Source organism: Natator depressus, chromosome 1, assembly GCF_965152275.1.
Source record: "Natator depressus isolate rNatDep1 chromosome 1, rNatDep2.hap1, whole genome shotgun sequence".
Lineage (NCBI taxonomy): Eukaryota > Metazoa > Chordata > Testudines > Cheloniidae > Natator > Natator depressus.
The window spans coordinates 235,471,296-235,499,061 of record NC_134234.1 but is presented as its reverse complement, the minus strand read 5'-3'; the positions used below and the strand labels follow the sequence as shown (position 1 = coordinate 235,499,061).

The 27,766-nt window shown below is 43.7% G+C and overlaps 1 protein-coding gene across 8 annotated transcripts in view; it reads left to right on the top strand.

The window, feature by feature from the left end:
- The window catches only part of DERA (deoxyribose-phosphate aldolase), a 140,897-nt gene that overhangs the window by 42,277 nt on the left and 70,854 nt on the right, over window positions 1-27,766 (top strand). For all 8 annotated transcript variants that reach the window (XM_074938311.1, XM_074938291.1, XM_074938276.1 and 5 more), the window contains one exon: window positions 6,220-6,348. In XM_074938311.1, the coding sequence (XP_074794412.1) occupies window positions 6,220-6,348 (129 nt within the window). The remainder of the gene's footprint in view (window positions 1-6,219; window positions 6,349-27,766) is intronic.

Genomic DNA, 27,766 nt, shown 5'->3' with positions numbered 1-27,766 from the left:
CAGACAGACATCTGACAATTACACTGTTCCCATACAGTTCAGATATTCCATCCATCCCGATCACTTTCTCGTGCCTGTACTTTTGTTCACAGTTAGAGTTACAAAGCATATGATCACTGCATAGCCAGGAATGGGAGCGAGGACTAGTCTTGAGCACAGATCCAGCTAACCCAGCTGACTCAAGAGAGCCCTATCCACAAGAGAGCACCAATCTGGCCTAGAGTAGCGACAGTTGGTGCCTGAAAAAGTTGTCAAGAATTGTTCTGCTTAATGTGCAGAACAGTGCTTGATAGCTGTTTCTGAACATGCCTGCAGTTACCATGCTTCAGAGGTCAAAGCATGGGCAGGCTCTAGACACAGACTACTTAGAACAAGGGTCACTGAGTTACCCCATGCAATCAACAGAAAATAGAACTTAAAGTATATTGTACATGATTATGAAAAGGGATGTCATAGAAGAAATAATAGAGGGACAGATCCTGAACACCTGACACTCAGTCACAAGTTACTGGGCATGGCGCAGAAATTACTGCCTGAAATTGTGACCTGTGTTATGCAGGAGGTCAGACTAGGTGATCGCTATGGTCCCTCCTGGCCTTAAAATGAATTAACTCCTATTGAAGTTAAATGGAAGTTGCAGGTCTCAGGATTTGCCATATAAAACAGGATGAACTGGCACCACTGCAACTGTGGTGTGGATGTTTTAACTTGAACTGTATTAGCTTTTTCTGCATGGGGTTACAGACAGTTACGTATAAACGGAAGTAACTGGGAAGGAGCACTCAGATGTGACAGGGTGGGTGGAGTAGATTAAAAATAAATCAGATTTTGATTTTTCTTCATTTCATTCATTTCTTTTATCCACAGCAAGTGTTGTGGCAAGCTTGAAGAAAGCAGGTTTTTTTTTTTTAATAAATAGTTGTGATTTATTTCCACAAGGGAGTCACTGAGTTTATCACTGATAGATTTCTGAGAATTTATGTAGGAATGTACATCCTTGTGTACTGTAGCCTCTCATATTTGTCATGAAAAGAGAACTATCCAAGGAACAAAATTTACTCACCAACCTTTACAACATTGAGGATGATGTTAATGGGGGTGGGGGGACCCCTGATATTTAAGTCGCCCATCAAGGAAAGCAACTCCAGTGGATGAGGGGAAATTTTGTTGCAAGGCTGATGTTCAGTATATAGGATTAACATTCTACAGACATATATATGATTTATAATATAGCCCAAACTCTGGCTATATCTAATGTCTAGAAACAATAAATCTTTTTGCATTCTACAGTTTATTTGAGGAAGCCAGAGAAAGGGCTAAGGAAGTCTTTCCAAGCAGGACCCATGTGTTATATAAAATTGAAAAGTGGTGGTGAGGGCAGTAAATACATCTTTGTTCCAGTGACTTCATAAACCACAACTGCTTTGCTCATATGCTTTATAATAATGACAGAACCTTTGCATATACTTGTAGCCCCAGTGTATTTTTATGGTTGTTTTCTCATGCTATGATTCTTCAAAACTTCAGATGTTATTGACTAAAATATGTGTGGTTTATATTAAGTTTTTTATTTTGCAAACTAGATCTTTCTGTTTTTATGTATTTTTTCAGCTTTCCCCCCCTAGACACTGGGATAATTGGAGTCACCTTGATAGATGAAAACTGCATTTTCTAAGAGTTTTTTGTGACTTTGTTTGTTTAAAAAGTTGCTGGACAATGTTATATTAAGTATTTTAGTGAACATCCAATTGTACTGAGAGTTATTTTAAAGCTGTACTTACATATTGTTGAATATATTTATTGCACTTGAAATATAATTGTCTAAATCTGCTTTTTAACAATTTTTTAACATGCTTTCTAATGGTGCACGTTAAAACATTGTTAAAGAGCAGGTTTAGTACAGTAGTACTTTTCAGAAAGTATTGTGTTCTTAACTATCTGATTTTTCCACTGGCATATCATGAAAGAAAGGCAAGTGACATTTTTGTTTGGGAGAGCAATAGGCTGCAGAAATGGCCTATACTGTTGTATAGTGTTCCATTTCCATGCATCAAAAATTATGGGCTTGATCCATGGCCCATTGAAGTTAATGGGAATCTCTTTATTGACATCAGTAGGTGTGTGGGATTGGGCACTATGGTCCCAAAGCCTGCTGAGATGCCACGATTATGCTGCTCAATCTCCACCAATCCCTTCTAGGTAGTTATGAGCATCATTTGCTCTATTATAGTTGAAGCATCAATGTCTTTCTGTAGACCGAACCCTATAGAGGTACTGTATACCAAATCCCTCCCCAATATCAGTTCCAGCAAGGCTTTCCCCTTGGATGCCACTAAGGAATGGAAGGATCTGTCACCTTTTCAAAAGGCCACTTCAAATTTGCCTCCATCTCCATTGGCCCACTGGACTTTGGTAACTGGAAGCTGCATTGTTAACGGGGCTATTGACAGACCTGTATTTGGAGAGTGACATCCACAAAATCACTTCACTATGTGCTCATCTTCCAAAACTTGTTTGGATTTGGTGGAGCACCCTGTTTCTGATTCTCATTTTAAGAGGATGGATGAGGGATGGAAACGGAGGGGAGAGAACTATGAGGAGAGAAAGGAAAGGAAGATTAAAAAAAACTAACCAACCAACGAAAGAGCAAGTGAAGGTCAAACCAGAAAAGGAGAGATATCTTAAAACAGGGTTGGGCAACTTTAAGATAATAGAGGGCCACAAATCCACTAAAATTCTTTGGCAGGCCATAGAGAATTTTAAGATTGAGTTGGGTCACTGAGGGGTTCAGTCTTCTAACAAAGCTGTTGTTGCCTCATGCCACTCTGCATCCAGATCAGCACAGACTGTACCTCAGTCAGCTCCTCAGCTGGTGTAAACTGACACAGTTCTGTTGACTTTAGTGCTACCAATTAACAGTGAATGGGGCTATGCTGCTTTACACATCAGCTGAGGATCTGGCCCAGATCTAAAGGCTAAAAGACAGGCTATGATTCTCTTTCTCCCCTTTGATTGTTTATACTTTGAGTCTTTGCTGCGTTGAAAGTGACAACTTTTAATAGAGATATTGCTCTGTGTATCAAGATGCTACTATTAACAATCTTCCCTGGAGTGACGAGGGTTGGTTGGCTGTTTTTTTTGTTTTTTTTGTTTTGTTTAAACAGCAGCCAGAAGTTGGCTCTCTCATAGCCTTTCCAATGACTGTGGAGTAGGGTAATGGTCTAAGTTTCACGTCTGAAACAAGAAGGCTGTTTCTACACTAGACATTTTTGACAAAAAAGAACTTTTCCACCATTACTACTAACTGGTTCAGTGCCACCAGTTGTAGTAAAAGGAGCACTAGTGTAGACACGGCATGAGGCAGTAACTGGCATTTTAACCACTTTGTCACTTATCCCTCTTCAGGAAATCCGAACAACATAGTGGTTAAAATACCAGTGGCTGCTAGCATCCTGTGTGCACTTTCCCAGTGATGGGACTGGTGGAGCTGAACTACAGACAGACATTTTTGGTAGCAAACCCTATCACATACAAAGCCCAGACTCCAGGAAACCATGGGTTTAGGTCCGGGTATGAGCTACACAACCCTGTTTCTTTAAGAAGCATGTAACTTGAGTATCATGAAGCTTGTGCAAGTTATTTGGATGCAACTGTAAAATGATCTCCTGTCTGCTCTGTGTAAATACTGAAGCCTTTTTTATAGGGTTAGGGGTTTGTCCCAACATCTGTGATCAAAACTTCCTTTCTCTTTACTATATAGCAATATGACTTGTGCCGGTTGGGTACCTTCCTCTCGTCTCCTCTCCTCCCCCCGCCCCCTCCGGTGCTGTAAAGCTGCAAAGTGTGTTGGGATATTTTAGGATCAAAGGCACCACATAAAAATGAGATACTATCTGTAACAATTGTTCTCTGAATATATGGTAATTATTACAGACAAGTTCTTGTATCCCCACCGCTAGAGTTAGGGAAAAAAAAGTACATATGCATTTTCTCCATTACCTTGAAGAACGTGGCAGAAAAGATATTCATGGCTGAGGAGCCTCAGTTATTCCTCTTCATTGGGTGCCACACATGCCATTGGCTACTGAGGCCGTTAACTCATTCCAGCACTAATTTCATATAGAAACACATATCAAAAGTGTGGGGATAATACTATAACTACAGCTCTACCTTCAGAGAACAAGATAATTTTCTTTCATGGCATCCACCCTAAATTTACATTCTATTAATTTGTTTTGAAATTTTTGGCAGCATGTCTTAGAACTAGAGAAAACCTGAATCTTTTCTTATTGCTACTGAAACTAGTAGAACATGAAAGCTGCTTTCCTTGGTTTTCTAAAGGCTTCATGAAATAGTCACACCACTAAAAGAGACTGTATTATGATCTAACATGAGCATCAGCCAGTCATATTATCACTTATCAAATCCTCTACTCAAGCAAATAACACAGGTTCTTTGTGCTTCCTTTCTGAGTGTTGATTTGATCTAGGAGGCTTCTGGAGTATCGTCAATTATCAATAATACATGTTCGACTGTATGGTAGCACTGATTAATTAATTCACACTTTGGGTACCTAGTGAGATGTGAGATAAGCCAGGTGTCTATAAAGGGACTCACTAAGTGCATTAGCCAGTTGTCTGCGAATATGCATAGTATGTCGCAGCGGAACACTGCAGTACTATCAAACATAGCAGCTACATCCTGACATCAATAGAATGCATCAGCACAGCAGGTGGAGTGGAGGACCAGCAGTGAAGCAGTTTGATAAGTCCACCGAATGGTTTGGAGAGTCTCTTGGGGGTGGAGAGAGCATTGATAGTTTATCACTAAACATGCCTTTGCTCTGCAGTGTCCACAATTATCATGGTCATTGCACAGCAAAGATGTATTTAAATATATTTTAACTTTATTTTATCATTATTAATATACATTGATTTCCATATATGTATTAACAAATCTTACTCATAATCTGAATTTGTTACCTTTAAAGGACCCAGTTTGGTCGGTCATCCTTTTATCTGTATCTTTATTTTGTTAAAATTCCAAAAATGGGAACACTATATTATAGAATCTACTTGATTCTGATATAAAGCTGTCTGTCATTGTTTCCTCTGAAAGGGCTTCCCATACTTGATTTCACCAGGTCGCTAATGTTGGGGTATCTGCCCTTTTTCAAAACGTCTGCAGTTCTATTTTACTAGAAAAGCATGACTGTGTATTAATATTCATGTTTAGATTTATCTAGCGGCTATTTCCCATTCTTTGTTGTTTTAGAATACTTCAGTCTCCACTAAAATATGGTGGATTTCTCAGTGCTTCCACACTCAACCCTCATTATCTGATCAGGTCAAAGGGGTTTAATCATTTTTTTAAAAAAAATATCAATTAGAAATCTCTTAATGTTTTCTAATTTATTCTTACTGAAATAGGAATCTGTCAAGTTACGAGGGGTGTGCACTGGGGTGTGTGGCATTCCTGTGGCTAGGACAATCTTTTCACATTCAAAAGGAGAGTTTTTGGTTTGTTTGTTTAATAGCTACAGGTTCACACAAGAGCTCCTTCCTGAATTCTAACCAGTTCATCTTATCAACTATGGATAAGGGTAAGGGCCAAATTCTGCCCTTGGATGCGCGTATGCAACTCCAGTGAGAAATGTGTATCTCATCTAAGGGCAGAATTAGAAATGTGGGGGTAGAAGAGGAGTGGAAGACGAGACAGAGTGGGACAGGCTGAAAAAAAAAAAAAAAACATTCCAGAAAGTAGAAGACATTCCAGAAAGTTGATGACAAGGCCAAGAGCATCAGAAGGCTGGAGTGAGAAGGAGAAAAATGACATGATGAATATACAGGAAAGCTATTAACAAGCATACAGGAAAGACTTTAGAAAGTATTGATAGTGTTTTATTGGTATATTTAGGGCTAGTCAGTGAAATTTTTAAGTCTTTGTCCTGTTTATACTGCTGACTTGTTCTCATATGCCAAACATATTTGAATATATTCTTGGTTTTGAATGAAATGAAGTTAACAGCTATTAAAATGAATTTGAAACTGTATAGCAGTGCTAACTATCTACACAGCCATGTGATTCAATGAACCTTTAACACTTTGCTTTATAACTAGTTCTTAGACCTGTCTGCATTCACCCAGAAGTGGAAATTAACACCATACTTGAGAATGTTTCTTGACCAGCTTTTATAGTTTTAAAATGACTTTCCTGTAGGCCTCTATGAAGAGATCCATCAGTTTCGTCAGGCCTGTGGAGATGCTCATATGAAAACAATCTTGGGAACAGGAGAGCTGGGATCACTTACCAATGTCTACAAAGCCAGCATGGTAGCGATGATGGCAGGTAAATATATGCATTTTTAACCATTTCGTAGGTAATGCAGCCTACAGAAATCTTTAGTTTTAAATTAGGGGCTTGACAATTGGATGTTAAATACTCAGAATAAGCAAAACTGTGATCCAACACCCCTGCCAGTAACTATTAATATTGCAGGTAATAAGATATGTCACTTGTTTTGTATAAAACTATGATATTTACTGGAGCTGGTCATAAAATGGGAAGAATAATTTTCAAAAGTTTAGTAAATTTTTTCCTATATTTTTATTTATTTGTATGTATAGCAGCTCCTAGAGGCCCTCACTGAGATTGGGCCTCATTCTACTACTAACAGTACAAACCCATAGTAAGAGACACTTCTTCCTCTGAAGAACTTACAATAAAGTAGTAAGTTTCATCTAAATTCAGAATGTCAACAAAGCTTTTCATCAAAATTTCAGAATTCAAAACATTTGGACCAGTTGAAATGGACGAAAAATCTGATTTGTAAACATTATTAATTTGCCAAATAGTATATATGGGAGAACTATTTACGTTTACCTCGGGCTATATTGTGCAACCCTTACTCATACCAATGACCACTTACGCGAGTAAGTCCCATATAATAATTCTACCACCTTATATATTCTTAAATAGCACTTATCATTAGATCTCAAAGTACCTTGCAAAGGCGGTCCGGATTAGTGTCTCCAGTTTCCAGATGGGGAAACTGAGGCAAAGAGAGGTAAGTTTCCCTCTCACAAGTTTACCCAGTAGGTCAGTGAAAGAGATGGAAATAGAACCAGAGACTCTTGAATCCCAGTCCTGTGTTCTATCCAATAGGCCACATTGCTCCGATATCATTTGGACTGCTCCTGTAAGCTCATGTTGATGAGCCCTGTCTATCCCTATATACGTGCAAATTTAGATCTGAGTATTGAGGCTGAAATTAACCCTTGAGCCCCTGAATTCCGGTGTTCTCAGGGTTTAAGTGGTGCATATGCCTTGGGCTGGGCCTCTGCACAGGTATGAATATCACCCAATGTTAGGGCTTGTCTACTCAGGATGTTAGTGCGTGGCAAGCCATTGTGGGAATCTATAGTGCACCAGCTTGCCATGCAGTAACATCCTGTATGGGTACTGCTACGGTGAACTAAAAGTTCCATAGTGCACTCTGACAATGGAACTTTTAGTGTAATGTAGCAGTGTGCATATGGGATGTTACTATGTGGCAAGCTGGCACACTGTATATTCACACCCTGGCTTGTTGTGCGCTAACATCTTGACTGGACCAAGCCCTTATAAGAATGTATAATAGAAATTTGCAGTGAAAAAGTACTGCTTAGTACTAGAATACAGTCAGATCAATGAAAACTGAAAACCTATTCAGTAAGTGCTTAATGGATTTTATTCATTTGATCATTCTTTTAGAGATATACACTGATAGTAAAGAATTGCTTTGATTTGTTTTATAAATAAGACTATTCTACTGTGGCTATTATAGGAATTACAGATAACATTCATTAGTACTTCTGTGCAGATAGCCTCAAAATGACAAGGCCCTCTGCATTTTCAGGGAGCAAATGGTGTCAGCTAAAGCATCCCATCCTCAGTGCATCTGAACAGGGATGCATACAATGTTGTGGGGAGGGAGGGCGGATCCTTGTCCAAGCAATTCCAAAACGCATAAAGATAAATATCCAACTTGGATTCTGTCACCTTAATATTTTAAATACAGTGAAAACTGCCTAGAAAGATTGATTTGGGCAACCCCCATTGCCATCTTCCTCCATTGTCGTGTAGAGAATAACAGCTCCATGAAATGGTTAACTTCCCAAATAACATATGTTGATACTCTACATGCAAAATCTCAAACTTGTAAGATTAGCACACATTAACTAGGTATTTTAGTGGTAAAATGGTTAGTCAGGTTATAATTGGGACAGAGAAGCAGCAGTGTTCTCTATCTGCAGCTAAGAGGCACTCCAAAATTGCAAAATCTTTCCTCCTTGTTGAAAACATCAAAGAAAATTACTTTTAATCTGATCCTTAGGACTTAGCTAAAAGCTGCAAAGTAAGTGGGAGACAAACACCTCAGCATAAACAGGAAGTGATTTTTTTTTTTTGAAGTGATTTAGGGCTTCCTCCTACTGTTTGTTTGTTTTTTGCACTGGTATAGCTGCGGCAGTGCAACATGCTTAGGTGCATGACAACAGTTCAAGCACTGTTTTGTACCAGTGCTATGTATCTACATTAGCCAGGTGCAAATTTCTTTAGTCTACACAAGCTTTTAGGGACATAAGGTGGTTTCATAATTAAGACTCAGAACTAGCAGTTAGCTGACAAGGGTTCTATTCTCAAAATCCCTTCTTTAAACCCGCTTATTTCACAGTGCTCATTCAGAAGAGACTTTAATAATTGAATTAGATGGAGGGAAGTTTAAATTAGAATCACCTAAGTTATCCTTACCTTTGGAGTGTCCTGTTTTGTTTGTGCCCATCTTTATTATGGTAAACTCTCTGAGATAGAGAATATCTTTATTTTTGTGTAGGAGAAATCGCCAAGCACATTATTGACATTGAACAAATACTACTCTAATAATAATTTTTTGGCTCTGCCACAGCTTTCTTCTGTGACCTTGTACAAGTTAACCTCTCTCTCTGTGCGTCAGTTTCTCCCTATGTAATATGGAGATGATACTTTTCTACCTAAAGGGTGTTGAAAGAGTCAATTCATTAGTGTTTCTGAGATGTTCAGATAGTACAGTGATGAGGACTATGCCTGTAAATATGGGTTTTTATCCATACATCAAAATCATCGTGACAAGTGGTGAGCCTTATAACAATTACACTGTCGTTTAATTTGATCTGCTGATCATTTTGACCTCTTTTGTAATACATAATAGTTGAAAACTAGCAAATTATTCTGGTTTATTCTATACATTATCCCCCCTCTCCCCCCCCCCCTTTTTTTTTTTTTTTACTGGTGTAGTGTTCTTGCAGTACAGCAGGTGGCTGTATTGTTAATGATTTTCTTTGCATCGTGATTCATTTTGTAAGTGCTTATCCTTGTGAATATGTATGGTAGCTTCTTTATTTTGATCTCTTGCTTTCTGTTTGGGGGCGAGTGTGGGAATCTGAACTGAGCGCTGTACCCAAGTGGTCTGGGTCAAATTTGGAAACACGGGAGCCTGACTTTCACATAGACAGAGAACCCAAAACTCCGGTGGAAGTCAGTGCGAGCTGCAGGTGCTCAGCATCTCTGAAAAATAAGATGCTGTTGCCCAGACCTTCACAGGTGTTTAGACGCCTGTCTCCCATGGAAATCAATAGCCATTAAGCGTCTAAATACCTTGGAGAATCTGAGCCTGTGCACCTAAAGTTAGGTTCCTAAATCTCTATTTTCAGGCACCTAACTTCTTTGCAACCAATACGATGATTTCTTTTTTAAAAGGTGTGCCTAATTTTCAGCTCCTAAATCTTTATTTCAGATCCTGAATACGTGGTCTGATTTTCATATGTGCTGATCATCAAGCAGACCCACAGAGCTAGGTAGTTGCCTGAAGGATGAATTTGACACTACGTCTTGGACCGTGCTAGAAACTGTAATTGTGCATGCATGGATGCCAAAAAAAAAAAAAAGTTACCATTGCATGATCCTGTAAAAATTGGGCTTGACCAGCATACTTTTTGCTATCATGCCTAACAGAGATGAGGACTTTTTTTTTTTTTTTTTAAGGTAAACATTTGTACTGTTGTTGTGATCTGATTATTTTGCGGTTAAATATCTGTTACTGTCAGCTTCAGGCAGTATTACACCAAGCCAAAATTGTGAACTTGGGCTCAGGTTTTCAAAACTGAGTGCCTCGTTAGGCTCCTAAGTCAAGAAGTCACCTGATTTGCAGAACAGCTGCAGATCCAGCCGTTCCCACTGACTTCAGTGTGCTTAATTCTTGTGACCATAATAAGTTTTTCACCACAGAATAATCCGATAATTTAAAAAGCAATACAGCTGTGGGCTTTGCTTTTGTTTTTTTAAATCCTCACCCTCATTAAATGACTTATGGAAACTGAGCTACAATTATACTAGCAAGAAGCATGTTGTCAATGCTGTTAACTTTAAAAAAGTTACACTGATGCTGAATCTGGTTCCTAGATTGGGAAGGGCCCAAAGAGTGTAAAGAATAAGGACACCAGAAATTCAAATGTACAGATATGGCTTTCTGTGGTTTAATTATTAGTACAGTAACTCCTCACTTCACGTTGTAGTTATGTTCCTGGAAAATGCAACTTAAAGTGAAACGATGTTAAACTAATTCAATTTTCCCATAAGATTTAATGTAAATGCAGATGGTTAGGTTCCAAGGAAAGTTTTCTGGGGCAGACAAAAGGCATTATATACTGTACAGTACTGTACTGTGGTTGGGAAGTGCCCCGGCTTACCCCACACAGGCACAGCCCGTTGCAGGCAAGGATGCTAAGAAGCACCTCTACAGCAGCAGTGGCAGCTTAGCTGGAGAAGAATAGGCACAGACTTTGCCGGGGGATGCTCCGGGCCCGCCTCTTCCCATCCCCGCTCCACTCCGGGCCCACCTCTTCCCACCCCCACTCCAGCTCCTCTCCGGAGCATGCCACATCCTCGCTCCTTCTCCCCCCCTCCCAAAAAGTCCTAAGCGCTGCCAAACAGCTGTTTGGCAGCGGGGGAAGCGCTGGGAGGGAGGGGGAGGAGGCAGAGAAGAGGAACTTGTACAATGCTCCCTTGTAAAGTCGGTGCTCTTCCACAAAATCTTACAAGCAGTGGGCAGAGCAGGCAGCCAAATGACGTTATAAGGGAGCATTGTACAACTGTAAACTAGCATGTTCCCTAGTAGAGCAGCGATGTAACTTTGAAACAACGTTAAGCGGGAGGACGTTGAGTGGGGAGTTACTGCATTAGTAGTAGGATTTGAATAGTGCCGACCAGCCCCAGTCATGGACCAGAACTGCATTGTGCTAGGTACTTTACAGACACAGAACAAAAAGACCATCCCTGCCCCAAAGTGGTTGCAATCTAAGTAATCCAGTTGCCAAGGCACGTAGGGAGTTGTCTGGGACCAGTTGGTGGGATCTTAGCCAGAAGTTTCTGTAGAATAAGCTTTAATCTAAAATAAATTTCTCACCCTTGTCTGGTGCAGGAACCCTTCTGAACACTTGCTGATTCAGTGCTGCCATCTTGAATTTGCAGACAGCTAATCTGAAACAGACAGGCCCCTGAGATCCAAATCTGGGACGAGCAAACAGCCTGAGCTGTCAGGTTGTGCACTGACAACTTCCTCCAGGGCCAGAGAGGGAGGAATCCTTCTGCCCTTGGCAATCACTAGCAGCAGAGAAGTTCTGTTGCCCTTACAGCCTCATGGCTGGAGAAGCCTCTGTACCACTTGCTCTGCATAGCCACTCCAAGTGCTGCTACATGCCATTTGCATACTAGAACTGGTTCTGCTACAGGAGGCCAGCCATAACCATTGGGGAGTGGGTGGGATTGGTGAAATTGCCTCCTTCCAGCTCAATAGGGTGCTAACTATGCAACTCCTGTCTGTGTCTTAATACCACTCCTGAAAAATGCTATGTCTAATGTATAGGATCTTTCATCTTCTGTCATCTGTCACTCCAAACCTTGTGTGCACCTTGAACACTGGTGGCAAGTAAGAGAAGTCTTCTGGCTGACTCCCTGGATAATTTGTCAAGGGTTTATTTTGTCTAAGCATTTCTGTACAGATACTGCCTGATTTTCAGAGGTGTTGTACACTCATGGCAGTTTGACTTTAGTAGGAGCTGTGGGTGCCCAGCACCTCCAAAAACCAGGAAATAATGGGTTACGTTAGATTTTACGTTGAGAGTGATATCTAAAAATAACTGGAGAAACAACTGGCTGCTGCAGTGCTAATATTAATTCAGTAAGTCTTGCAAATTTCAAAAGGCCTATAGGCACTACAGCAATCCCAAATTAATCCCAGAATTGAATCAAAAGTACTTTTTCTGGGTTGTCATTTTAAATCCAGGTCAGTAAACTAACCCTCTTCCCCACAGTAACAAACTCTTTGCCCCGTAAACAACAGGAATTTTAAGATTTGCCTTGCTGTGGAGCAGGCCAGGGATGTACTTTGGTAAATATTCAGAGGGTGAGAGTTCCTGTGACAGAGAAGGCCCTATCGCCTTTCTGTCCTCTCAAGATTATAACGAAGGATGGTCAACATCCCAGTTGATCTTAATTGCAGTGGTGAGGTACCCTATGTCCCCAGCTAGACAGGTCCTATGTTATTTCACATCCCGATTCTGTTTCCTTATGGCAGAGGACAAACGTTCATCTTCGGCCTAGGATTCCTACCTGTTCTTTAGACTTTGCTAGGCAACATGTCATCTTTAGTTAGCAAGCGCTCTTCACCTAATCCAGTACCCTTGAAATCAATGGAAAGACTCCCATTGGCCTAACGGTTTTAGGATTAGGTGTACAGAAGGTTGGGGAGCGAGTGCTTGGAGCCAACAAACCCAAAAAAATAAGTTAGTAGATCAGCCCATGTGACTTGATTGCATGCGGTCATATTGTTGAATTATATTAGTATTTAGAGAACATGAGGCACATGTCAACGCTAGTCACAGGTTTTTTGTTAAAGGAGGTGCTCCTTCATATTCAATTTCTTAACATCACCATTTCGTTATCCTCAACCCACCCACATTCTGAATGTTCAGCATTGCACTGTGCTTTGTAGCCACATTATTCAAGCATTTCATTGTCCTCTGAAACATAAGGTGTTGACAGCAGCCAGAAGCAGGATACTAGACTACATGTACCATTCATCTGATCTGGCAAAATGTGTGCCTAGATGAAGGCTGTGATTTTCAAAGGAGTGGAAAATATGTACTTAAATTCCATTGAAATTCAATGGGAGTTGGACACCTGCCTCCTTTAAGCTCTTTTGGAAAGCCCAGATGAAGTCTTTGAGATTTGACTGACAGTATTAATTCTTCTGGAATATTTAACATTGTACATCTCTCTTCATTTAACCCTGTGCTAAACAGCTACAAAGATCTTGATATCCCTCAAAGGATAATCAGTTAGCTGAGAGGTGCAATTCTTGCAGTGTTAGGGAAAAGAAAGTGGCACCTGGGAGTGAGTGCACATCAGTGGCTGAGGAAGTACATTATTTTCAAGGAAGCAGACTGCATTTCAATATGAATCAGGAATCTTGCATCACTGGCTGTTTATCTGCCGCACTGTCGGATCTTGAGCTCTTTGAAGTCTTAGGTTATGTTTATGGTGCCTGGCCCATGCCAGTTGACTCAGGCTCGGGCTAAGGGGCTGTGTCATTGTGGTGTAGCTGTTCAGACAGGGGCTATATATAGCCTGAGCTCTGGGACCTACCCACCTTGCAGGACCCTAACGCCTGGGCTCCAGCCTGAGCTCAAACTTCTACACCATAATTAAACAGCCCCTAAGTGCGAGCCCAAGTCAGCTGACACAGGCCAGCCACAGGGTTTTAATGGCAGTGTAGACATATTCTTAGGCCTTGTCTACACTGGCACTTTACAGCTCTACAACTTTCTCACTCAGGGGAGTGAAAAAACACCGCCCTGAGCGCTGTAAAGTGGCAGTGTAGACAGTGCACCAGCGGTGGGAGCTACTCCCCTCATGGGGGTGGTTTTGTTACAGCGACTACACAAGCCACGTTAAAGCTTTAACGTTGCAAGTGAAGACAGGCCCTTAGAGGTGGGCTAAGGAAGATCAGCTTCTTAAGGGACACTGATTACACCTGTGATTCTATCAGCTGGTTGCCAAACACAGAGGAGATTGAACCAATCAGTGGAGTTCCTTCGCTGGCGGCTGCACTCGCTGTGCAAGTCGTGCCCATTCCTGGAGCAGATACTCAATCCATTTAACCTATTGGCAGTACCAAGACTAGAGGGGCCAACTACAAGCACATTTTCTCCACACCAGTAGGTGCTGTGCTAAGTTTTTCTCCACTTGGAAATCGTTTTTATATGTATTGTTGCTTCTGTCTTAGCCTGTATACACTGCTTTGCTTATGACAAGAAGGTCTGTGTGTTTTTGACAAAGACATCAGAAAATTGGCAAGCCAGCTGTACAAGGAATGGGGAAGGCAGCAGTAGCTTCAGAAAACACGAGGAAAACCTTTTCTGTATGAATTAAGTAAGGGCACATGCCATGCTGAAAGCTTGTTTGGTTTCGGAAAATGGGTTTTAGCCATATTGTCCAATTTTCGAAAATATCCCATTAGTACCCAAAGACTTGTATGGAGCGAGAAAGGGATGCAGGTGGGGGATTAAAATGGGGGGACTGATAGATAAATGTACCCATTTTAGGAACTAATTTTGTGTGTGTATGTGTGTCATTTTTCCCCCACATGAAAGCTGGTCTAATATCACTCAGACCCTCCTCTGTCTCACCCCGGGATGTGTGGGGGAAGAGACTATGAGGATGTTATAGATGTTTGGGTTTATTAGAATATTAGAGGTGTTTACACAAGTATGCAACTACCCCCGGAAAGGTCATGAAGGTGTAACCCATACTCCTTAACAAAGAGCCTTAACAAAGTCTTTGAAATGACTAAATATGCATAAGGAAATTAAATGATTGCATATCAAAGCATAATGGATTTAGTCAAATACATTTGGAAATACGATCCTAGAATAATTGAGTTTAAAAAGAGGATGAGGCAAATGTCTGAACAAGCTAACACCTGTGATCTCTCTGTATTGTAACAACTGCAAAAAATATAAAGGAGGGAGGAAAACTACTGTGTGAAAGGGCTACACTGGCAGGCCAGACAAAAGAAAAAAGGCAGATGAAATTTGCAAACAGAAAACATTCCCTGACCAAGACTCTATTTCAGTCTGCTCAAAACAGGAAAAGAAAAAAATTCCCAGTTTCCTAGGCACCCTTCTGAAGTATCTGCCACAGCTCACTACAAAAAACAATTAAACTTTTACAACCAAACCAAAATTGAAGCAAATGGTTTCTCTTACCCACAGCTTTGAGACAAGCCAACTAGCACAATCTGGCTCCTTGGCCAGAATGGCACTGTTTATATACCCCTCCCAATTTCCCAGCAGGCCTTGCCAGAACCTAGGACTGTTAGGAAAGACATTTCCCAGAAAACTTGCTGTTCTGGATCTCAGAAAGTGATTGGCTTTCTTACAATAAGCCAGCCTTGTCCTTGACTACTGAGGGAAGCGGGGAGTTCTAGCCTGCCCTGTTCATGGATCCCCAGCCTAGGGCCCTGAAGCCACAGGCAATAGGTTGGGCTTCTTCACAAACCCTAGATGAGTTCCTCTCCCAAAATGGTACTGTTTTCTGTGCAAGTACATGGTAGTACTGGCCTGATCCTTAAAGTGCCAGTACACTACCTTGCACAGGCACCCACTGTGGGTGGGATGAAGAGGGGATGTGACAGGCTAATAGCTTAAAAGAAGAGAAAGGACAATCCAAGGTGTTTAGGGGATGGGCACTAGAAAATAGAGTATTGGCTCACTTTCTCTGCCACAAGATTTCCTCTGTTCCTAATGCTGGTGCAGCTCTGCTTATGCTATGAATATTGGGAACATGGTCAGAAAGGAGTTGTCAGTTATTGGCATTTTAAGCACCATGTCCTGTTCTGTGAAGGGCAGTAGACATACTGGTAGCTGTCTGGGGGCTGGGAACATATTCCTGCTGTGACATGTGGACTGTCCTGCCCCAAAGGAGAAAAATTCTTCCAAGCAAATGTTTTATGAGAAATGAACAAGGGAGGCGAGCAAGCTAGCAAAATCTGAGTGAAAAACTAGGCATACTGTCTGCACTGTAGGAAACAAGACTGCTGAATAAATAATACGTAGCACTTATGATAATTATGTACATCTTCAAAGCACTCTACACACATTAGCAGAGAAACCTTTACCACGACCCACTGAGGTGTAAAGGGATTCTCTTTTTGATTTTTTACATAAGAAGAACCCAACTGGCCCAGCAAGTCAGGAACTGGGATTAGAACTCAGGAGTTCCTGTGCTCAGTCCAGAAGTTGAGATGTCACTCAGAGTTCAAAGCATATTGTGTTTAAGGAGAACTGTGATTTGTAACTAAAACTGCAGAGATCTAGTTCATTATGAAACTGAAAGCAAGAAGCAAACCAAAGCAGGAGAAGGTGTAGCAAGAGTTGAAGGTGTAACAATGTTGAGCCCTATTCTTCACTTTTTATTACAGAGTTGCAATATCATTGAGTTCACTAATTTACTTCTGCTTTACACAATGGGAAGGGTAGCTTATGTCCTTACCATAACTCCTGAATAAGGGGCAGTGCATAATTGCTCCAAGAGCACATTGGTCCAGACTGTTAGCCTGAGGCACAATCTGGTGCCTAGTTCCTTTCCTCCTTCCAGAAGGAAGTAATCTGTGTGAGTCCCATAGTAGGCATGAATTGCTTCCCTCCACAGTGGTTCTGATGCACTGGCTGGCAGTGTTGGGGCAGGAGAGAAATGGAGTTAATGTTTGACCCAGTCCCTGCTCCTTCCGGCACACTGTTGTTGAAGAGAGTGTAGCAGTCTCTCACGCTGCTCCGTCACTCATGCTGTGACACATGATACTGATAGTCCATGCAAGGGAGCAAGGAAACACTTTACACCTCCTTCCTTCCCTGCATGGGCCATTTGCCTCATCCTCTTTTTAAACTCAATTATTCTAGGATTGTATTTCTAAATGTATTTGACTAAATCCATTATGCTTTGATATGCAATCATTTAATTTCCTTATGCATATTTACACTTTACACCTCCTTCCTTCCCTGCATGTGTACAGCAGGTCACAATCTGGTCCTTCATGAGAGGAGAATCAGGCCCATAATCAACAGAAAGAAAGCACATTATCTTTGTATAACTCTCTCCATTCTGCACAGCAGATGTCTTGCATCCTGCATAGTCTGCATTTGTTCTGCTCATTCAGAACTTCAGCGGACATCATCAGAAGTTCAGTGTCAAGAATGAGAACAGATTCTGTGCACTGAAGATCTGCTCTATGGAAGGGTGCATCACAATGCAGGACAAAGAGGAGGATTTTGAATAAACGTTTAGATTAGATTATGGAATAAAAATGTTTTTGGATGACAAGGTAGAGCAGGAAATGTTTGTGCAGAAATAAGACTAACTCTCTCCCTCTGAAAAAGGCTGGTATAGCAATAAAAGGGACTTCAATTATTCTGATTCTGAGTGAAAAAGCAGTAATAGAAAAATGAAGGAAGATGCATGTTCAATAAGGCAGTACAGGACTGCTCCCTGAAATGGTGTAATTGCCAACAACCTTAGCGTTATTCTACAACTAATCATTGGAAATAATGTGGGCATGATAGATAAGTTTGAAGTTGAAAAGCTCTAAAGATCCAATCACATCATCCTCAGATTTGAATTGCTGATGACAGCCCATAAAAAGGGTGGTGACACAAAAAATATTGGACGTGGGTAAAGCAGACCTTGAAGGAATGCAAAATGAGATTTTAAAAATCTGGCTGGAATTCAATAATTTATGTATGGGGAATCAAAAGCGAAGGAGTGGAAAGTAGTTAAGAAACAGTAGGGGATCTTATAAAAATTCTTCCAGTATTGTCAAAAGAGGAACAGAAGAGAGTGTGGTTAAGTAGAGAGCTAAAGTCATACCAGAAACAAACAGAGGCATTGAAAAAAATAGAAAGCACCTGCAAGGGAGAGTCTGAGTGTTACAGAAATAAAGTGAGAAGACTAGAATTTCATTAGTTTACACTTCAATAAGCTGCAAACCCAAATACTTTACAGCACCACACTTCTATTGCATATTTTTAGGTCTTCTACTTACCAAAAAGTGTACTAGCTGGCTTCTATAGCAGTATTGGAGGGGAGATCAGGGTGTGTGCTGGGGCACATCCTACTTCTCAAAGGATGACACTTGCTGATTCATAATATTTGCATATGTAGAAAGTGGAAATTAGAAAACAAAATTGACAAGAATTTGCAAGCAATCGTAATTAGCAGTGAGGCTTATCTGTCTATGTGCATGTACATTTTGTTCATATACAAACACACTGGTTCAAATGCCCAGCTCCCCTAAATCAAAGCAACCATACCAACTTAATCAAAGCAACCAAACCAGATAATCTGGCCTACTATTTATGAATTATTACAGTTTGATTTGGTAAAGGCCATGATATGCAAGGTGCTTTCCAGCCCTACAAGCAGGAGTGTGCTTTACCCAAGGAGCTCTCAGTGGAGAGATGGACAGACAGACAAACGGGTGTCAGGGAGGGAGGAACAACTAAAGGAGGTAGTATACTCGGAGACAGTGCAGAAGACTGGGGATTCGGACTCTTGATTGCCAGCCTGACATTGACATTAGACAAATCACTCAACCCCCTTGGGCTTCTGCTTAGCCATCTGTAATATGGATGTAATACCTTTTACCAGACCTTTTGTCAAAGTAATGAATGAATGTTTATAAAGTTTGTAGAACATTTTGGATGAAAAGTACCAAATGGGGAGGGGGAGAAAATTTTCTCAATGACAAAAATATTACTCCGCTTAAAGGCACACGATCAACTGGGCATTTTGCCTGAGTAAGGACTGAAGGCCAAATGCTCCTCAGAGAAGATCTGTTTGTGGAGCAGAGATGCATTTCTCTCCACATATTCTTCTGTCGTAAAAGGCAGTTCTTCTTTGAGGGCTTCCTCATAGCCATTCCATATAGGGTGTGTGTGCCCACCGCATGCACTGTTGGCAGAAGTTTTTCCCTTAGCAGTATCTGTAGGGGACCGGCTCTGGCACCCTCTGGAGTGGCGTCCGCATGGCATGGTGTAAGAGGCGCTGCTGGCTCCCCGCATCCTCAGTTCCTTCTTGCCGCCAATGACGGTGCTGGAACTTCTGCTGCTTCGGCTAGCTTTTGCTTAGTTCAATGTGTCTCATGAATGTTTCTTTGTAAAATAGTTGTATATGGTTTACTATTTACCCTTAGTATTAGTTCTAGTTAGTTGGTCCTGGACGGGACTCAGCCTAGGGACTGATCCTCAGGCTTTAAACGATGCCCCGATACCCAGGCTTTAAACGATGCGATTGTTGTAAGTGGCCCATGCCCATCAGTGACCTGCATGTTAGCTGTTTAAGTTGCATCTGTAAGTCATTCAAACTGAGAACAAAAAAGCAGAGAGACATCCGTTTCAGGGCACTCCTGATGGAGTCAGCGCTGACCCCAGCACCGGAGCAGAGGTTTGACTTGGCCCCAAACACTGCAGCATCGGCACGGAGCTTCCCGCTGGTGCCGTCTATGAGCCAGCCTGCTCCGACCAAGAAGCCCAAGAGGTCTGTGAGGGGAAGATCTCCCACTTCTCATAAGGGAAAGGAGAGGGCTGGAGGAAAGCCAAGACCCGTGCTGGGCAGCTTGACACCTCCGTCAGGGAGTTGGGCCCCAGCTCATGTCGAGCAGTCAAGCCCCTCCTATACTATGCCTGCCACACAGGACAGTGACGAAGGCTTCCATCAACTCCAAGTCCTGTCTATGCCCGAGGCCTTGCAGGCAGTGCAGGAGATCCTCACGCTACCGGTGCTGCCCAAACCGGTTCTGGCAGTACCCAAGCCCAGGGGTAAACCCACCGTGGGACCGTTCTGAGTGTCCCTGACTCAGCAGCGCCGCTCCCCATTGCAGAGGACATCCCGCCAGCCCTCGCCTGCACGGAGCTATCATGTCTTGGGCTTTGGGAGGCAGGCTCAGAGAAGCCCTCTTCGGGCTCCAGACCCTGGGCACTGACAGCAGGATTTGAGGCGCGTCTCGCCGGTAACCTGGCACAGACCTGCGGAAGCATGTGCTCCCCGGCTTGAGCATCGAGACTGACCCATCAGGTTTACAACGTCTCGGCACCGGTCCTGCAACCGATCGGTGGAACGGGGTTACCGGTCACCCGTCCAACAGCACCCGTTGCTGAGACGCGAATCCCCTCGATCGGGTAGATTCTATCAATGGCCAGCCCACTCTAGGTCCTGGTACAGGTCAAACAGCATGAGGCGTAGATCACCAGTCTAGCAATGCAGATCCATCAAAGATCCCCGGGGTCCCACGGGAGGAACTCATCCTGATCGGACAAGTCGGCATCGAGGCACAGGTCACTCCGCAACATCTGTTCTGCTTATGACTCCGGTGCTGATCAGGAGTCCCTGGTAGCAAGATAGGCCCCAGAACCAGAGGTATCATTGACCTCATTGGCACTGCAACCGACCCCAGGGCCTCCGGGCCAATGGCCAGCAGTGTGGTACCCCTGGAATCCATGGGGGTTCACCCAGCCTTCCCAGGCTGCCCGATCAGTGGGGCGGCCTCAGATAGGCCATCAGCCGCAGCATCCCGCCCTCCTCTGGAGGTGGAGGCCCCAAAGGGAAAGACCACCCCCCCCCAGGCACATGAGGACCTAGGGGAGCAGCCAGATGGACTACCAGGGGATGTGGTGGATCCCTTGGTGCTGGCTTCATCCTCATCATCGCTGGATCAAGCAATTACAGGTCCCCCTCACCCAGTTCCACAATATGACGCCAAGGCTCATCAGGAGCTTTTGAAGAGGGTCGCCTCCAACATGGGACTTTAGGCAGGAGCTAGAGGAGCCATCGGACTCCTGGTTCGATGTCCTTTGGTCCACAGCACCCGCTGGAGTGGCTTAACACCCTACATGAGGGGGTATCAAAAATAATTAATGCCCTATGGCAAACCCCCTCCTCCCTGCCACCCATCTCAACAAGGGCTGAGTGCAAATATTTTGTGCCAGATAAAGGCCATGAGTATCTCTATACTCACCCAGCCCCAAACTCCCTCGTAGTTGAGGCCATTAACCAGAGGGAAAAGCAGGGTCAATCCGGGGTTACACCCAAGAATAAAGACTTGAAGAAACTGGATCTGTTTGGGCAAAAGATTTATTAGTCTTCCAGCCTTCAGTTGAGAGTGCCAACCAGCAAGCCCTCCTTGGCTGCTATGACTACAGTATGTGGCAAGCCATGGCCAAGTTCGAGGTCTCGCTGCCCGAAGGGTCCAAGAAGGAATTCTGGGCAATCCTCGAAGAGGGCACGGCTGCAGCAAGAGCAGCCCTCCAGGCAGCCTCAGACACAGCAGACTCCGTGGCTCGCACCATCTCCATGTGAAGGGCGTCCTGGCTGCTGCTCTCGGGTCTGTCAACAGAGGCTCAGAAATCGATGCATGACCTCCCCTTCGATGGCCAGGCCCTGTTTGAAGAACAGATGGACGGTAAACTGCATGGCCTTAAAGACTCTCCCACTACCCTGAAAACTCTGGGGCTGTACATTCCAGGTCCAGCCCGTAAGCAGTTCAAACTGCAGCAATCTCAGGGCCAAGGGAGTCAAACCCACCAGGAGCCCCCCCATAAGGAGAATAGGGGCTAAAAGCACCGCCTGAGTCACCCAGCTCCTCCCTCTGCCCAGTCAGGCTTGACCCAGAATAAGCAGGGGGGTAAGCGAGCATTTTGAGGGTGCACTTGAGGGCAACCTAACAGGCTTTACCCCAGATCTGTCTGTCCTGCTGTTCTCCAACTGCCTTTCTTTTTTCCTCCCCCCATGGACAGCTATAACTTCAGACCGCTGGGTCCTCAGTACTGTGGCAGAGGTTAATACCCCACAGTTTACTTTCCCCCCTTTCGATCCCTCTTTCCCATCCCTCTTCAGGGACCCTTCTCACGAGAGTCTCCTTGCGCAGGAGGTAAAGAATTGCTACAGTTGGGTGCAGTGGAAGAAGTTCCTCTTGAATACAGGAACAAGGGGTTCTGTTTCTGGTACTACTTAATCCCAAAGGCCAAGGGCAGTCTGTGGCCCATCCTGGACCTGAGGAACCTCAACAAGTATATAAAAAAGCTTCCTCCAGTTTACGGTAGGGCCCCACCACTACCCGTTTGCAGTCCTCCCGTTTGACCTGGTGACAGCACCCAGAGTGCTTACCAAGTGCATGTTGGTGGTGGCTACTTACCTCAGATGTCAGGGTATCCAGATCTACCCGTACCTTGACGACTGGCTAGTCAAGGGCAACTCCAGGTCTCAGGTCCAAGAGAATACCAGGGTGCTGCAAGCCACATGCTGCTCCCTGAGCCTATTGGTGAATGACAAAAAGTCTACGTTAGTTCTGGTGTAAAGGATAGAGTTCATCAGAGCGGTCCTCGACTCGACCAGAGTGTTCCTGCCACTAGAAATGTTCCAGATGTTGATGGACCTCGTCGCGGAGGTCTTTGCATTCCCCCGACTACAGCCAGGCTTTGCCTGCACTTGCTGGGTCACATGGCAGCTTGCACATTGTCTGCCATGCCAGGCTCCGGATGCGGCCCCTGCGGCAATGGATGGTGATGGTCTATTCCCCGTCCACAGATCACCTGGACAAGGTCGTTACCATTCCCTCAATGGTACTCGCCTCACTGCAATAGTGGACCGATCACATGACCGTCCTAGAGGGGGTTCCATTCGACACTCCCCATCACTCCATCGAGTTGATGTCGAACGCCTCGGACTTCGGCTGGGGCATGCCCCTTGGCGGCCTCCAGACCCAGGGTATGTGGTCCCGCAGGAGATGACGTTACACATGAATGTCAAAGAGTTCCGAGCAGTCTGCTTGGCATGCGGAGTCTTCCTACCTCACCTGTTGGGCAAGGTGATGAGAGTTCTGACAGACAACACAGCCTCGATGTTCTACATCAACAGGCAAGGGAGGAGCACGTTCATTGACTCTCTGCCAAGAGGCACTCCATCTTTGGGACTTCTGCATCAGCTACAAAATCCATCTGGAGGCTTGTCACCTCCCTGGTGTCAAGAACACGCTAGTGGATCACCTCAGCAGGGCCTTTTCCTCTCACCACGAGTGGTCGCTCCACCCAGAGGTAGCCTGTATGATCTTCCAGAGGTAGGGAACTCTCCAAGTGGACCTGTTTGCCACCAGGCTAAACAGGAAACGCCACCAGTTTTGTTCTTGGCAATGCCTGATCAAGGGCTCCCTCTCCAATGCCTTCCTTCTGTCATGGTCAGGGAACCTGATGTACGCGTTCACTCTGATTCTTTTCATGAGCAGGGTCCTTGCAAGAGAGACATGGCTTAGGTTATCATGATCACCCCAGCGTGGCCTTGCCAGCACTGGTTCAGCACATTCATGAACCTGACAGTGGCCCCTCCCTGGCCCCTGCCCAACCAACGGGACCTGCTGTTACAGGACCACAGTCAGCTCCTGCACTCCAACCTCATGTCCCTCCACCTCTTGGCGTGGATGCTGCATGGCTAAACTCAGAGGAGCAGACCTTCTCAGATGAGGTCCAACAGGTCCTCCTGAGGAGCAAGAAGCCCTCAACCAGACTGACTTACCTGGCCAAGTGAACAAGGTTTCCCTGCTGGGTGTCCGAGTGTGGCATCTCTCCCTCGCACTCTTCCGTACAGTCTATCTTAGACTTCCAGCTTCATCTGAGGAACCAGGGCCTGGCGCACTCTTCCATTAGGGTGCATCTCGTGGCCATCTCCGCTTTTCACTCACCGAACCAGGACCAGATGGTGTTCTCCCATGACATGATGGTCAGATTCTTGAGAGGCCTCGAGAGACTCTTCCCGTAGGTATGGACCCCTGTCCTGCAGTGGGATCTTAACTTGGTCCTCTCTAGGCTCACCGGCCTGCCCTTTGAGTTGCTGGGTTCCTGCTCCCTTTCCCACCTGTCATGGAAGGTCACATTCCTGGTGGCGGTGACATCAGTGAGACAAGTCTCTGAAATTAAAGACTTGACCTCAGTACCTCCGTACATGGTCTTCTAAAAAGATAAGGTTCAGCTGTGGCCCCACCCTGCCTTCCTGCCAAAGGTGGTCTCCACCCTTTCATATGAAGCAGGACATCTTCCTCCCAGTGTTCTGTCCCAAACTGCACAAGACCAGTGAGGAGAGGCGTCTTCACTCCCTGGACGTCCAGAGGGCCTTGGCTTTTTACTTAGAATGAACCAAGCCTTTCCAAAAATCGACTCAACTCTTTATTGCTACAGCCAATAGGATGAAGGGTCACCTGATGTCCTTGCAGAGGATTTCCAGTTGGATCACCTTGTGCATAAGGACCTGTTACGACCTGGCAGGTGTTCTGCTGCCACTGATTGTCAGAACCTACTCGCAGACGTCTTCGGTGGCCTTCCTGACACACATCCCTATCCAGGACATCTGTAGAGCCGCAATGTGGTAGTCTGTCCACGCATTTACCGCTCATTATGCCTTCACTCAGCAGGCCAGGGACAACGCTGGGTTCGGCAGAGCGGTGTTGCAATCTACACTTCCGTGAACTCCTATCCACTGTGACGGGTTAGATCACAGAAACCCCCTTGGGAACTGCCAACTGATGTGCCAAAACTACTTCTGCCCCTGCTTTCTCTGCCAGTTTGGGACTCCAGCACCCTGTCTTGCTGAGCCAGACATGCCAGTCTGCTCCAACATAGACCCAGGGTCTGAACCACGTGCCCCAAACCTGCAGACTTAGCTGAAAGCAACTTAAGAAGTATTCCTGCCTTTAACACTCAGATACCCAGCTCCCAATGGGGTCCAAACCCCAAATAATCCGTTTTACCCTGTGTGAAGCTTATACAGGGTAAACTCATAAATTGTTCGCCCTCTATAACACTGATAGAGAGATATGCACAGCTGTTTGCCCCTCCAGGTATTAATACATACTCTGGGTTAATTAATAAGTAAAAAATGATTTTATTAAATACAGAAAATAGGATTTAAGTGGTTCCAGGTAGTAACAGACAGAACAAAGTGAATTACCAAGCCAAATAAAATAGAACATGCAAGTCTGTGTCTAATACAGTAAGAACTCTGAATACAGATAAAAACCTCACCCTTAGAGGAATTCCAGTAAGCTTCCTTTTACAGACTAGACTCCTTCTAGGCTGGGTCCAGCAATCACGCACACCCCCTGTAGTTACTGTCCTTTGTTCCAGTTTCTTTCGGGTATCCTTGGGGGTGGAGAGGCTATTTCCTTAGCCAGCTGAAGACCAAATGGAGGGGTCTCCTAGGGGTTTAAATAGACTTTCTCCTGTGGGTGGACACCCCGCCCCCCATCCCCCTATGTAGAATCCAGCTACAAAATGGAGTTTTGGAGTCACATGGGCAAGTCACATGTGCATGTATGACTGAGTTTCTTACCAGCCAAGCCACATTCCTGAGAAAGCTCAGATGTGGATTGGCGTCTTCAAGATCCATTGTCCGTTAAGTGCTTCTTGATTGGGCATTTAACTTGCACATTCCTTTCTCAAGAAGCTGACCAAATGCTTACAAAGGCTACTTAAAAATCAAGCCAGTACACACCCAATATTCATAACTTCGAACACAAAAATGATACATGCATACAAATAGGATTAATAGATTCAGTAGATCATAACCTGTACAGAGATATGTTACATGGCATATGTAGCATAAAACATATTCTAGTTATGTCACATATACATTCATAAGCATATTTCCATAAAGCCTTATGGGGGGCACTGTCACACCCATCTCCAGAGGTACTGCTTTGGAATGGACATGAAGAAGAAAAGACAGTTACCTTTTCCGTAACTGGTGTTCTTCGAGATGTGTTGCTCATGTCCATTCCACAACCCACCCTCCTTCCCCACTGTCGGAGTTTCCGGCAAGAAGGAACTGAGGGTGGGGGGAACCGGTGGCACCCCTTGTGCTGCATCATGTGGGCGCCAGTCCAGAGGGCACCAGAGCTGGTCCCCTTCGGATACTGCTAAGGGAAAAACTTCTGGCACTGGTGCATGTGGTGAGCACACACACCTAATGAGGAGCTCAGTGTAAGGAGGAATGCAGCATTCTGGCTGAGGATGCCTAGCAGCGGTACCACGTTTCTTCCTTGTGGCCATGCCCCCAGTGCTCCCTCTGCCTTGAGCAACATGGAGTCAGAGCAGAGAGACCTGCATGCAGGATGGAGTAGCAGCACTTCCCTGGCAGCACAGGATACCCCAGGGTTTGGTGCAATCTCCACTCTGTTGAAGTGATACTGTCTAGTATAGGTATGGATGAATGGCCAAAACCCATTGAAGGCAATAGTAGCGTTTCCAGTGATTTCACTAGGCTTGGATCTGACCCAAAGGGAGACCTTTTATAAGTCTTCAGTAGTCCAGTCCTAAAGCATGAGCAGTCAATGAGATCACTCTATTTATATCCTGCCTATCATTCTCTAATTTGCTAAATGTAGCTTAGAGACTTGTCTTTGTGATAATGAAACCACCACAGTTACACAATAAAATTGTGCTTTGTTTTACACTAGCCAAAGGGTTGACAGCCTTTGTAAACTTCCATCAGTGTAAGGACCCTCCCATATGGCTTATCAGCAAGGTTTGAACCCAGGACCTTTAGCCCAGATTTCTACCACCTGAGGAAAAAGCAAATGGCTCACTGAATCACCCACTGGAGCAGGATGCATAAGATACACTGAACAGTGGGTTACACGGAGTAGCGTTATGATAAGGTTCATTGCTACTGTTGTGAAGGGTAAACATTCTATTTATATTTTAGTGCTAATACTTGCATAGCATTTTTCATTTGATGATCTTAAAGCTCTTTGCAGCAAACATTAAGTAAATGATATATTTTCAATTTATAACCACCAATGCATAGAGGTGAGAATGCACCCCTATTGTGTTAATTGTCCTCGTGAATGAAAGCTTGCTTCCCTATTAAATAATTTGTTAGAGTTTGTGCTAAAACTTCTGAAGTTTCATACCGCATCAAACTCAGAAATTATTGCAGAGTGGATAGTTCTAGTCAGACATGCCAACAAAATAATATGGCTTCATAGCATAAAACTTAGCATCTGTGAAGACTCTCTATTGAGGGTAATGGGTTGAGATAATTTTAAAACATGTAGATATTATGAAAATCAATATATGTACAGGTTACAGTATCTTTCTATATTATTTCAGGTTGTTTTTTATTACTTGAGCAGCAGTTGTTAAATTTAACAAACAAGCGATAAATAGAAATAAATATTTAACTTACTGTATCTAGAAATTATAGAAATACAAAATTGACTTATGAAATAGTAAAGTAATTTTAAGAGATTGCTGGGAGGAACAATAGCTGGAAAACTCACCACCATTAAAATAAATTTAATATAGTTTTGGAAATAAAAGAGGCATGACTTTGGGGTTGGTTTTTTTGTTGTTTTTCTTTAAATAGGCTCGGCTTAGAGATCATGTTTATCTGACTTTAGATTTTCTTGAAGGTGTGTATCTAAGGTAGCAGAATATGAAATTGACTTAAAAGAAAAACATGTTGAATGAGAAAATTGATTAGGAATTTGTTGTCTAGAAAAACAAATTCTGTCTTCGGTAGAAAAGCACGAAACATCGTCTGCATTCATTCAAATAAAACTGGTTTGTGATAAATAGCAGAAGAAACCTCAGTG